At 38.7% G+C, this 13,146-nt stretch overlaps 1 protein-coding gene across 1 annotated transcript in view; it reads left to right on the forward strand.

The window, feature by feature from the left end:
* Positions 1–13,146, forward strand: part of DDX58 (DExD/H-box helicase 58) — a 553,305-nt gene that overhangs the window by 210,578 nt on the left and 329,581 nt on the right. The window contains exon 9 of the mRNA XM_044061005.1: positions 3,770–4,028. Within this exon, the coding sequence (XP_043916940.1) occupies positions 3,770–4,028 (259 nt within the window). The remainder of the gene's footprint in view (positions 1–3,769; positions 4,029–13,146) is intronic.

The following is a 13,146-nucleotide window of genomic DNA, read 5'->3' on the forward strand; positions in this document are numbered from 1 at the left end:
TTGGTGATGATTTAAAAAACTTGCATCATTCTACCCATGGAGCCATTTACTAAGGCTGTTGTTCTCTCAAACTGCGAGCTCCCTAACTGTGCTTCTGCAGCTGTAAGGCAGACGCACTTTACAACCCCTGGCACAGTGGACCACGTTTTTTACCAGGCATTTTAAAGCAGACTCCTATGTGATCTCTTCAGTCCAGTATTTCTTAATTTTGTTTTTACTCCCTGCAACTGACCATTAACTGCCACCCACCATCTCCTGCCATCATTCACCATGTGTACTGGACCTACTATACCCTTCCCCCTGACTCAACCTGATCCCACATTGTTTATGCCTTTGGCAACTTGAATGAATACATAGCTTAGGGTCCAGGCCCAGATGGCACTGTGTCTTCTGATTTGATGGCTACCGTGATCTCTCTGGTGACATTTGTATACCTGTAGATACAGGTGATGCAGTGGCTGCAGAGTCACCATGCACTGATGGATCATCTTCTGATGTCAGACCCATATTGCTAAACCCCGGAGTGATGGATATGTCCCACCAACCTCTTGATGGGACCCCAGTTCCTGTAGCAAAACCCTAGTACAGGTCATCAAAATAGTTGCTTCAGTGGTAGGGTGAGGAGCTCATATTGGTTCCCACACAGTTCATGGATTTTGGTCTCTCTAGAGAAGGGGTTCCATATCAACCATGCCAAACATAAAAAAAGAAAAACAGTCAAGTCCAAAAGCAAGTTAAAACCTTTTATTCAGGCAGTGCAGAAACTCTAGCACCTCGGCTGTAAAGCTGTCAGGGAGCAAAAATGTACAACTCAAACAGCAGATAAATACTAGTATAAATATGATAATTGATACACCGGAACAAATTAAACAGTTAAGCAATTAGAGTAAAAATCTCCGGTTACATTCTGTATTCAGGCCAAAAAATAATAAAGTGACATATTTCAGCATAAAAATAGATTCTTCATATAAAAGTTTATTTTTAATACTTGCATTTTTTTCATATTAAAAATCACTTTTTCTAAAATAATCGCTTGTAAACCACCTGGATCACTGTAATGATGAGATTTAAATTGCAATGCAGTAAGGCTCTACATCCACTCTCAATTTTTTAATATGGTTCCATATCAACCAGTTATGCAATCTTAATGGTTTTAAGGGTTCAATTAAAGAAACTAAAGAGATGTTTCTGGAACTATTCCTCATTCATTTAGGCAACCAGTCGGTTGTATGGTATTTAAACAATCAAGGGAGCACAGTCTTAACCCCACCCCTATGTAGGGCAGTGATGCTCATTTGTTCATGGTCCATAGTCAGAGTGATCAGCATTTTAAGGGTTCACATCTCAGTGGAAGTGAGTGAAGTAGAGGACCCTCAGAGCCATTCCTGCAGTCCTCTCCTTGCACTGCAGCTCCAGTGACCACACTTGGTTTAAGTATTCTGGAAATAGAGCACTTTGGGTATTGACCTTCTTGCCACTCCTTCAAGAGGGCTGTATGGACGGATGCATTCTTTGTCTTGTGACATGAGAGACTCCTCATCATAAAGTTCAGGGAAGAAAGATCAACACTATTTCTCATCTGTCCTCACTAGCCTTGAAGGGCATGTTCGCCTCCAGCTATCATACAAAACCAAGTTGTAAAAGTGCTATCAGAATCTAAACCCACTGTATCTGTGGATCATGACAGTATCCCTGGATGCATTTTAAATAACATGAACCACGATCTAACCACACCACTAACAACATTCTTCAATCTCAGCCTTCATACCAAGTGAATGAAGAACAGCTATAGCCATTCCGCTGAGTAAGGGGGGATCTTCCACAGACTCGAGCAATTACAGACCCATATGTCTGACCAGCTTCATATGCAAAGACATGGAAAAACGTATCATGAAACTAATCAATCAGGACATAGGGAACCTCCAAACACTAGGTCCATCTCAGTTTGGATTCATCAAGGGCAGGTCATGCTTCTCAACCTAGTGGATTTTTTTGATAAGGTCACCAAAGCAATGGATGCAGGCGAGACAGTACACACCACACATCACATACCTCAACATGGCCAAAGCTTTTGACACAATTCAACACTCAGGCATAGTAGAAAAGCTAAATAAACTGGGAGTAAACCCCTGTGTCAACAGCTGGATTGCCAAGTGACTCACAGATAGGATGCAGGAAATCAAAATAGGGGAAGATACCCACACAAAGAAACCAGTCACCAGTGTGACCTCTCCTGTTTGGCATCTACTTTTCTGAAGTAAAAGCCAATATCAAAAGGTTCTGGCTGACTTACGTTTGCAGATAACTGCAAGTTAGGAGCAGTCATTGAATCCCCAAATTACTTAGCCATCCTGCAGAAAGTTTTGTCCCAAATAAATATCTGGTGCCAAAATCATGGACTGAAACAAAATGCCAAAAAATGCATTATTGTATCTTTTAGCAGGTTATCTACTCCAGGGTATTATCACATTGTCAATACATCCCCTAAGGTCTGACCCAGTTGTTTGGGATTTGAGATCTTATGTGTGAGTGACCTAACTTTTGACCAACGTGTGTCCATTGTTTAAAAAAAAAAAACCTTCTATATTGCACAGATTATAAACAACAGGATTGTGTCTAGATCTAAGTAAAAAAACAAACAAAAAAAACAAAAAACAAAAAAACTTTAAACTAAAACCTGAGCACTGTAGTGCTCCATGCATGCAGGGTATAAACTGTAGCAACTGTTTGCTACATTTATAGCACGTGGTTTGCTACAGTTTAAAAGAGGATTTTTTGTTTATTTATTATTATTATTTTTTTTTAGTAAAATGATAGGAAGGAGGCTTGGGAGCACGGCACAGAAATGGGACCTGAATGGCTGCTGCAAGAGTGTCATGTGTCTGGCTACATGATTAGTGTGTGCCAGTAGAAGGAATGGCTGTGTTTTATTTTTTGTTCTTCACTTGAAGATGTTGGTGGGAGGTGATTGGATGTTCTGCAATTTTTGCAGAAGTCCCTTTTTCTTTTTTTATTTTTCAAAGATCTGAGGAGGTAAGGCACTGGGGCACTAGTTCATGGCATCTGCACAGGGCACTGGTTGAGCAAGCTATGCTTCTGCATGTCAGCAATATTTTGGTTAATTTAGGATAATCTTAGTTAGACTTAAAATGTCTCTTGGGCCAATAGGTCACTGAGGCTGCCAGGAAGCCTTTCACTAGGCAAACCTATGCCTTTAGGTTAAACAAGTTCTCCATTTGGGTGGAACCAAACCCTGTGCCATCCAAGATGTTCAGCCTGCAGGTGATCCTAACCTGCCTCACACACCTGCATGGGGGGCCTAATTATTCTGAAGTCAAGGTATATAGGTCAGCCATGATGATGTTGCAAAGAGCAGGACAGTGTCTCATCACTGACTTATGAGACGTTTTGTCAAAGATCTACTACATCCCAATTTTCCATTGAAGACAATCCCTCCTTCATATGATTTTAAACTTCATGACTAGCAATTGTGCATGTCCTCAGTTTGATCCCACTGGTTTGGCAGCATTTAAACTTGTTTTTTGAAAATGCCTTTTCTTGTGGTCATCCTCTGTGCTTACTTGGGCTTCAAGCTGCAAGCCCTGTATGTAAGGAAAATAATTTGACATGATAGATGATCTCTGTAGTAGTGTTGATGGGGGGTACACCTGTGTTGGGAAGAAGGCAATGAACATAAGAACTGATAGCAGAGGGTGTAGTCATTTCCCAAATCATTTATCCTGTATTTTTGGAAACTTTTCCTTTCCAGGTATAACGTTGTTGGGCTTTATGGAGAAACTGCAGATGCAACCCCAAGAGGAAAACTCATTGAAAAGAGTGATATAGTTGTGCTGACTGCTCAGATTCTTGTGAATTGCTTGGATGATGGTTCAATTCCCTCACTATCTGTGTTTACCTTGCTGATATTTGATGAATGCCATAACACAGCCAGACGACATCCTTATAATGTTATGATGTCACGCTATCTTGACATCAAACTGGGTCGATGTGCATCAACCCTTCCTCAGGTTAGTGTCTAATGGGAATCATTTCATAATTTTAAGAAACGGCTGATTTTTTTTTTTTTAATGTATTGCTACAGGGGATTCCATCATGTTTAAGTAATTTGATTTTGGGTTTATTAAGATTTAGCCTGTTCATTTTAGTTTTGTGTGTTTTTAGCAAGTAATTTTTTTTTATTTAATATATTGATATACAGTTCATAAGGAGGCTTTATGAGAAAAACATAACAGATTAAACTGTTTATTATCTGGAAGCAACAAATATGCAACCTTTAAATCTTAAAGGTAAATGCTTTCCAAATCTCAGTCTTATAACACCATATGATGTCCTTCTATTCATATGCTGCAGTATTCATGACATTAGGGAGTATTCTGCCTGCAGCTGACTCGTACATCCGGCCCACATACAAAAGTTTACATGCTACTGTGAGGTACGTGTGATGCCACACATCTCTCCACATATGTCGGTTATAAAGAGACGTCAGGTATAAAGCAGACGTCAGCATGCACCACATCAGAACTGAATGCCACCAAGCACCAGCCTGAGCCTAGGTGACAAACATATCTCCAGGAAAGAACAGGCAAGCATCAGGGGAATGGCAGGGGGGCCCGCAATACTGCAGCATACAGTAAAGAAGGACATCTATGGTTATGGTAACATTTTACACAACTATTTTGTGTCCTACTATTCATATGTTGCAGTATTCATCACATTAGGGAGAATGCCAGAGCTCAAGCTTGGGAAGGTTTAGAGGGAAGAAGAGCAGAGGCTTTTCCTACGATCCCGTGTAGAATAGCTCTGGCAAATCCAGCCCTGGACCTGGAGATGACATCAAGTTTAGAATGTTTAGTGAAGGTATGAACAGAGGACCAGGTATCTGCCTCCAGGATAGAACAGGTGTCTAAGCCTTTGAAGAAAGCCCCAGAGGAGGATTCTGCCCTAGTGGAGTGTGCCCTCACTGGGGAAGAAAGGTTCTTACCATTAGCTGAATAACAGAAGGAGATAGCTTTAGAGATCCAGAAAGAAATAGTTTGCTTGGAAACCAGTTCACCCATGCCCCTTGAGTGATAGGACACAAGCAGGCATTCAGATTTATGGATCATTTTTGTTTTGTCAGGATAATATCTGAGTTGTCTGTGCACATCTAAGGTGTGCAGAATCCTCTCAATGGAAGATTGAGGGGAGGGAAAAGAAGGTGGGAAAGTTAATAGACTGATTAAGGTATAATTCATTGACCACCTTGGGTGTAAAGGAAGGGTTAGTACATAAAGACACCCTGTTTCTGTGGAAGATTGTAAAGGGGGTTAGACATTAAAGCCTGCAGTTCAGAGACCCTTCTGGCAGAGGTAATGGTCACCAATAGAACTGTTTTCCATGTGCAGTGCTACAGGGAAGAGGAGTTTGCTGGCTCAAAGGTGGCCAATGTAAGCTTCTCTAGCACAAAATTGAGATCCCAAGGAGGAAGGACTGGTTTCCTTGGTGGTCTGATATGAAGGATGCTTTTAAAAAACAGTTTAACCTCTAATCCTAAAGCTAAGGGAGGAGACATAGGCATACAAGCTGGCCTGCACTGAAGAATAGGGGAGTCCACCCTTCATCATTTCACGCAGGTAGGACAATACCACCAGAACATCCACTGATAGTGGTCGTAGGTCCTTCTTGTGATACCAGATGGAAAACCTTTTTCATTTGGAAACATATGATTTCCTAGTAGTGGGTTTTCTGGCCTCCTGCAGATCTTGAAGCATATCTTCTGAAAACAGGTGTCTAAAGGAAATTAAAACCCTATTACCCACAGAGTCAGGTAGAGAGTTGACAGCTGTGGATGTGTTAAGGTTCCCTTGTCTTGTGTGAGTAGATCCATCCTGTGGGTTAACTTGTGATAACAGTCACTGGATAAGTGCAAGAGAAGGGGGAATCAATGCCTTGGCCAAAAGGGAGTCGCCAGCAAGATTTTTGGTTGGTCCTGCTGAATTTTCAGTAGTACAGAAACATCCCCTTCCATGAAAAGGATGGAGTGTCCACCTTCCAGGCCAAGGGGTGTGGGACCTTGGCAGAGAATTTTGGAAGTAGTCTGTTCATTAGGGAGGCAAAAGGATCTACTTGAGACATACCCTCAACGATGGATTAGGTCCAAAAACACATCCCTGTGTAACATCCATTCGTGGGACTGGGTCATGGACCTGCTTAGTGAGTCTGCCACCACATTCGGAGCTGAAGGGAGGTAAACTGCTTGGAGAGAGGTTTGGCTTTGTAAAGCTAAACTTTTGTATGCAGGCAGGAAGTAAGAGTCAGCCAGAGGTGGACTATTCCCTAATGTGATGAATACTGCAGTGTATAGAAGAGAATGACGTACGTTCATGGTAAGATTGTACACAACTATTCTTTCTTCATTAGATCACTGTTGCAATATTCATTATTTCTGGGACTTTGAACAGATGGGATGCACAGTGAAAATAGTCCACAACAGCTCAGGTTCCTTCCCCCTACATAGAATACACCCACCCTTGCCACCCAGGAGCATCAAATGGCATGAACAGCACAAATGACAGACTTAGGACCTTGTATTATGTTAGGACTTCCCATAAGCCTTCATTCATTATGCAGTTTTGTAACCTCACTTTTTTGTATTGTAAAATAATCCCTAACTGATTAATTAAAACATTTTTTATGCATGTACTTAATTTCATTCCCCCCACTTTTTTTTCCTGAAAAGACATGAAATACAAAGCTGAAGGCCATTTCACTCATAGCACCCTGACATTTTTGTTGTTAATGTAAGGCCCGATGCTACATATATCAGTTTAGTGTGATGTCAATATAATTGGGTAGATTGTAATTGATGTCATTATGGTCAGGGTAGATTACATCATATGGCAGACTATAATATGAAACTGATCTTTCACATTTTGTACCACAGTTTTTAAGTAAATAACTAGAGAAAGGATTTGTGTGTGTGGAAATTTCTTTTTCCTTATAAGTAATAATGGAATGTGTTTACACACACTGTTGTCATTAAACATTTCATCAGGAAAAGTTGTCTGCTCTAAAGTACAAAGACATGCTAATCACATTTTATTCCCATTTTAGGGCATATTTTTATATATAAATTGATATCTACATTGTCACATATAAATAAACCTTGAATTAACTCTTCTCTTTTTTGTGTGGCATTTCTATAGTGCTTAGTGAGTTCACCCCAGACACTCTGAAATATGAATAAAATCTCACATTAACTTCTTTAGAAATTTCTCTCATAGGCTTCTACATCATATCCCCTATTGTAACACTGCAGGATGTTTGTAGAGTTGCCTTTTTGTTTTCCACCGAGGGCCCATAAAAGCTGCTGTTAGTGTCTAGAAGTTTATTCTTACTCAAGTTCTTTACTGCAGCATATAGCATATTGTCAGCCTTGGATAACTTGATAGCTCAGGCATGAATGCTAGAAAGCTTGTCACCTCTGTCTCAATGAGGGGGAAACATTTCCTCAGGGAAAAAAAATAGCTATCAAAGAAAAGGCTTATTTAGCCTCTACTTCTATTTATAACAAGATAGTGACCTTCAAAGCTTGCTTTGGAAGTGGCAAATAATGAATCGGAGGACTTCATTAAAAATACTTTTATTCTACCCTGAGAGTTTTAAAAAAAAGCAGTAATTCAGAATGTTTTATTCAAGAGTGAATGGCAAGATGAGCCTGAAGTTGGGGGAATGGCAGTACAGTGCAACAGCTGAGGGGACAAAGTGCACTATAAGGAAAATGCCTAAGTGGAAATAGAGAATTGGGTCAGTAAGACTCCTCCAATGAGGCTATTTTATGGTAAAAGACATCAGACAAATGTATTAAACAGCCTTATCTGTGATTTAGAGCAGTGAAGCCCTGACTTGGCCTAGGCATCCCAAGTTTAACTGCTCAGACACTTGATGACAAGGTAATGAGGATGAACCTGTACTGGAGGGGAGGGCGACTGAAGGAAGAGCATTCATTGAGCTCTGGTAGAAGCCTTATGGAGCCAGAGCACAGCATGGACTCAAGACACTCCTTGTAGCTTGACAAGCCTGATAGAATGCATGTCATCATGCTGGGACAGGGAATTAAGGCTAAGGAAAACCCTGGCCCCTTCTCAGTGACAGCAGAGAGCTGGTAGCTTGACCCTAACCATCAGGTTTGAGTGATCCCAAAATAGAGAAGCTAATGTCCTCTGCCTGGGAGAGTGAAAGTGCCAGGAGGGTGGTCTGATGGTCAAGAAGAGAGCTAAAAAAATAAAGAAAACACCACTTACATCATCATACACTATAAAGATTTGACAAAAAGTTTTTTTTTTCACTTTTTGATCATGCTGAGATTTTTATGAAGTATTACTGATTGGGTTTAACAACTAAATTCCTATTTTACAGCAAGCCATTCAGGCTGGGAAGCTGACACCACAAGAATAAAAACATGAAAAACAATTAAAATTCATTCTGATTACATAGTTTACCAGATATTATGACAGAAAAATCTATAAAAAGGATTTGAAAACACTATTGTGTTTATTCTTAATACAGATCAGTGTTGCATGTACAGTGGATATAAAAATTGTACACAATCCTGTTAAAATGCCAGGTTTTTGTGATATAAAAAATGAGACCACAATAAATCATTTCAAAACTTTTGCCACCTTTTGTGACCTATAACCTGTAAAATCACCTGCACAGCCCTGTACACTTTTTATATCCACTGTATCTGCAAGGTTGGCAAAGCAGTCAAGATTAGTTGAAGTTTTAAGAATGTCTTTTTATTTAATTTTTACTGTATATGGTCAGACTGGCTGGATCTGCTGCTTACTGGTAGTATTGACAACTCCTGGCAGAAGTGATGAATAGCTATATTTCACTGATTTTTTTCTTAGTTAACGTGCAAGTACTCCCATTTACTTTTTTCATTGCAGTTATTTGACTACCAGGTTAGGAGCATGAGACTGCAGTGAGACATCCATTTTTAAGTTTTCATGGCCATCTGTAGTGTTAGGTCTACATAATGTTGCCAACATGCGCATGCAGTCTGTCTTACATGTTTTTTTTTTGTTTGTTTTTGAACTGTGCCATGATATTTAACTTTAAAAATATATCAGTAGTGGTTCGGTTATGTTCAATAAAATAAGAAAAAAATTACAAATTTAAAGTAAGCTTTCTTGCAGTTAGCCTTGTTTATCAGAATACAGGTCCTGAAATAAACTATCAACAAAGTTTAGTTTTATATACCACCATGCAGACTGCATATACTAATCATTCCACTCTGGGTTGAGTAGGTGTGGTTGCCCTATGGGTACATTATTTGAGCTATATAGAAAATCCGGATCTGAATGGAGACATGAAAAGTCAGCAAGCAAAGGAGAGTAGTAGTGCTGAAACTGAATTCATCCTCAAGTCTTTGTGAGTACCTTCACAAGGTGAACCCTGTTTTTCTACAAAATCTCACCAAGGCGACACTGATATGTAGACTGTATTTATATCACATATATTGCGGACAGAAGTAGGTCAAAAATTAAAAAAGATAACTGGGTGCACAAGACCCAGGATAAAAAAGTGCCCAATTCTGGTAGGCACACTGGTGCCAGGACTGGAAAAAATGACAGTATAGAATCCTCAAAATACGGAAACATTCCTACAATGGGGCCAGGTCCAGAGGGAGGATGCACTCTCCCTGTTGTAGAAGGAAGTAACAGTCCAGAAAAATCACAAAAACTGATAGGCCAAAGAAGAGCCATAAAGATGATAGAGTGGACGGATAAAGAAATTATGTATTGGTACTGTTATGCAAAAAGCCAGAATTTCCAGACACAAGATATACAACAAAATTAAGGGAGAAATTAGAGGAAAGAAAGAGACTTCCAAAAGAAAAACTGTCAGAAGCAAATTTATTTGTCATTAATACAACAGATTTTTGAAAAACAGTATATAGACCAAGAAACTTTGATCTGTTTGGAAGAGGAAGCATCTGAGGAAGTGCAAAAATATAAACAACAAAACCTAGATATTTTTAAAAAGTATAAAAAAGAAATATTGACATGGGAAAGAAAGAGAGATTTGATATGGTGCAATATTTATGCAAGGGTGAAATGCAAATTAATCAACATAAAGAAGGCATCCCTGAAGATATTCGAAGAGAAATACAGGTAAGTCATCCAGATATGGAAAATTTCACAATAAAAAAAAAATATCAAAAGAGGGAATGTAGAAAAGCAGATTAGTAAAGCAGAGGCTAAAAATATAGAAGTTGAAGTTATGTAGTGCCTGTGAAGTGAAGTATTTGATGTAGAAGGTCTAACACAGGTTACATCACAGCATGATGGAATGAGCCCCCAAAGTAAGGAGAAACAGGAAGATCAGGAGACATCTGAAGTACTATGGACATGGGAAAGAAAAAGAGAGTTAATATAGTGTAATATCTATGCAAAGGAGAAAGCAAAACTCATCAGTACAAAAAGAGCAACACCAAAGATATTTGAAGAGAAATGCAGGCAAAAGAATCCAGACATGGAAAACATTACAATACAAAAATAAGAAGACAAAGAGGAAAAGTAGAAAAGGAGATCAGTAATGGAGGAGTTAAAGAAATAGAAACTGAGGTGATGGAGTATCTCCAAAGTGAATGATTCAGTGTAGAAAATCTAATTCATACAGCACCACAAAAGGATAGAGCAATGGAACTCCAAATTAAGGGGAATCCAGTGGAATGGGAAGCAATTGGTCAGGTGCCATATGAAGATATTTTGGAGCCTTCCACAAGAAATGAGTATAAACATTCACTTGAAGCTGGATGACATGGGAAGGAACAGGAAACTGTACAAACTCTGACACAGTTAATGTTAAGGAGTGATAGGCCAGTGAGTTCTCATATGACAGAGCAACGGGTGGCACAGGATGAAACTGAAGAGAATGTGCCACAGGAAGATGCAATAGAACTTTCTATAGAATGCCTCCAGGAAATGGAAAACAAAAAATGTGCCCCAGTGTAAATGAAAATGAGCCAAGAAAAGAGTTGCTTGACTTAATAGAGATAGACATAGTAAGATCAGTGAAAGAAATAGACTGCAGAAGGTCAATAAAATCCAAAAAGTCAGACGTTTGATAAACAAATGAACACAATAATTAGGACTTTCCATAGAGATCCATGTGATATAACAGAAGTAAACAGGATATATTAGTGTGCAGCTAAATTAATAACTGATGAAGTTCTACCACAAGAATACAAGGTAGTGAGGGAGAGAAAGGGGAGAAATCAAATACCATCATAGAAGTATTGAATAGGGAAAACTATAAAGCAACTAAGACAAGCAGTGTCACTGCTAGAAGAGTGCAGAAGAGGGACGAGATCAACAAAAATACTTAGATGTAATAAAAGCAATCCACAGTATTTGACCAGATCAAGACCTATCATGGACTATTGCAAATAAACTAAAAATCTCAGCACAGGTGGAAAAACTTAGAAGGTATGCAGATAAATACAAAGGAAAAGTACAAAATAAGCAATTTATTGATGACTGAAAAAAGCTTTATAAAGAATTGGGAAACAAGGTAAAAGGAATTGAAAAACCACCAAAAAAGAAGAAATAGATACGTTTTGGAGAAGTATCTCTGAAATTCTTGTGGAACATAACAAAGATGTTAAATGGATAGAAGAAGTAAAATAAAGAATAAGAAGTTTAAAGGTACAGGATATGAAATAGGATGAAGTGACAGCCAGAGAGATTGAAACAAAATTAAGAAAAGCCTCAAATTGGAAAACCCTAGGCCCAGATGCGGTGCCTAACTTCTGATTTAGCCATGAGTAAGAACTATTTATATGCGCACCCCGAATAGACACCAACCTGGCTAACAACAGGAAAAACGATGCTCCTACTTAAGAATGAATCTACAAGCTACCCTAAAAATTATAGAGCAATAACTTGCCTTCCAACAATGTATAAACTATACACTGGAATTGATGCCGACAGAGTCTATAGTCATTTACAAGAAAACTCAATTATGACAATAGAACAAAAGGGCAATAAAAGAAAGTCATATGGAACAAAAGATCATTTCCTGTTAAATAAAGTCACAGTGGAGAACTGTAAAAAGGGGAAGAATTGAAATATGGCATGGATTGACTACAAAAAAGCATTTGATAGTATCCCACATTCATGGATAAAAGCGTGATTAAAAATGTATAACGTACACACCCTACACTGATCAGCTACATTACAGTGACCTTGAAACAGTGGCAGACCACTTTGCAATTAAGCCATGGTAAAGGACAAATTTATTATTCCAAGGATAAAAATTCAAAGGGGGATATTCCAGGGTGACTCTCTTGTCACCACTGTTATTCTACCTTGCCCTTAACCCATTAAGCTATCTACTTAACAGCTTTAGGCCATGGTTATAATTTGGCTTATAGAAAACAACAGTGTAAAGATGTCTTATCTTGTCTTTGTCGATGATTTGAAACTGTATAGCCCATCAGATGAGGAACTGAAAGTACAACCGCTAGTTGTCAAAACTTTTTCAGATGATATAGGAATGTCATTTGGTTTGGATAAATGTGCAAAAGCAACCTTTAAAGCAGGAAAACTGCAGCACCAAGAAAACACCAGTTTGGGACAAGAATGTGATATAAAAGAACTTGAGCAAGAGTGAGTTTATAAATATTTGGGAATTGATGAAGGATCAACAATAAAACAGGAACAGCTGTGAGTAAAACTTAGTAAGGAGTACTTTTGAAGACTTAAATTAATCCTGAAAACAGCATTGACATCTAGGAATAAAATCCAAGCTATAAACCAATTTGCTCTTCCTGTCCTAACTTACAGTTAGTAATTGACTGGTCCCAAAATGTGTTTGCTAGATTAGATAGGAAAACAAGAAATATGCTTCATGCTCACCAAATGATTTATAAAAATCAGTGCATACCAATATTATATATTCCCCGTCCCGAAGGAGGGATGGGGCTCCTTGAAATTGATTACATGTACAGATCTGCAGTGGTGGGACACCACACATATCTGCTGACCTCACAAGACCCAAATGTAGTAAAAATTTTGAAACACAAGGAGAATAAATCTAAGATGATTTCCTTGCATAGGCCAGCAGAAGCATATCGGT

This window comes from Protopterus annectens, chromosome 2.part0 (genome assembly GCF_019279795.1).
Source record: "Protopterus annectens isolate FY-2018-M chromosome 2.part0, PAN1.0, whole genome shotgun sequence".
NCBI classification, from domain to species: Eukaryota; Metazoa; Chordata; order Ceratodontiformes; family Protopteridae; genus Protopterus; species Protopterus annectens.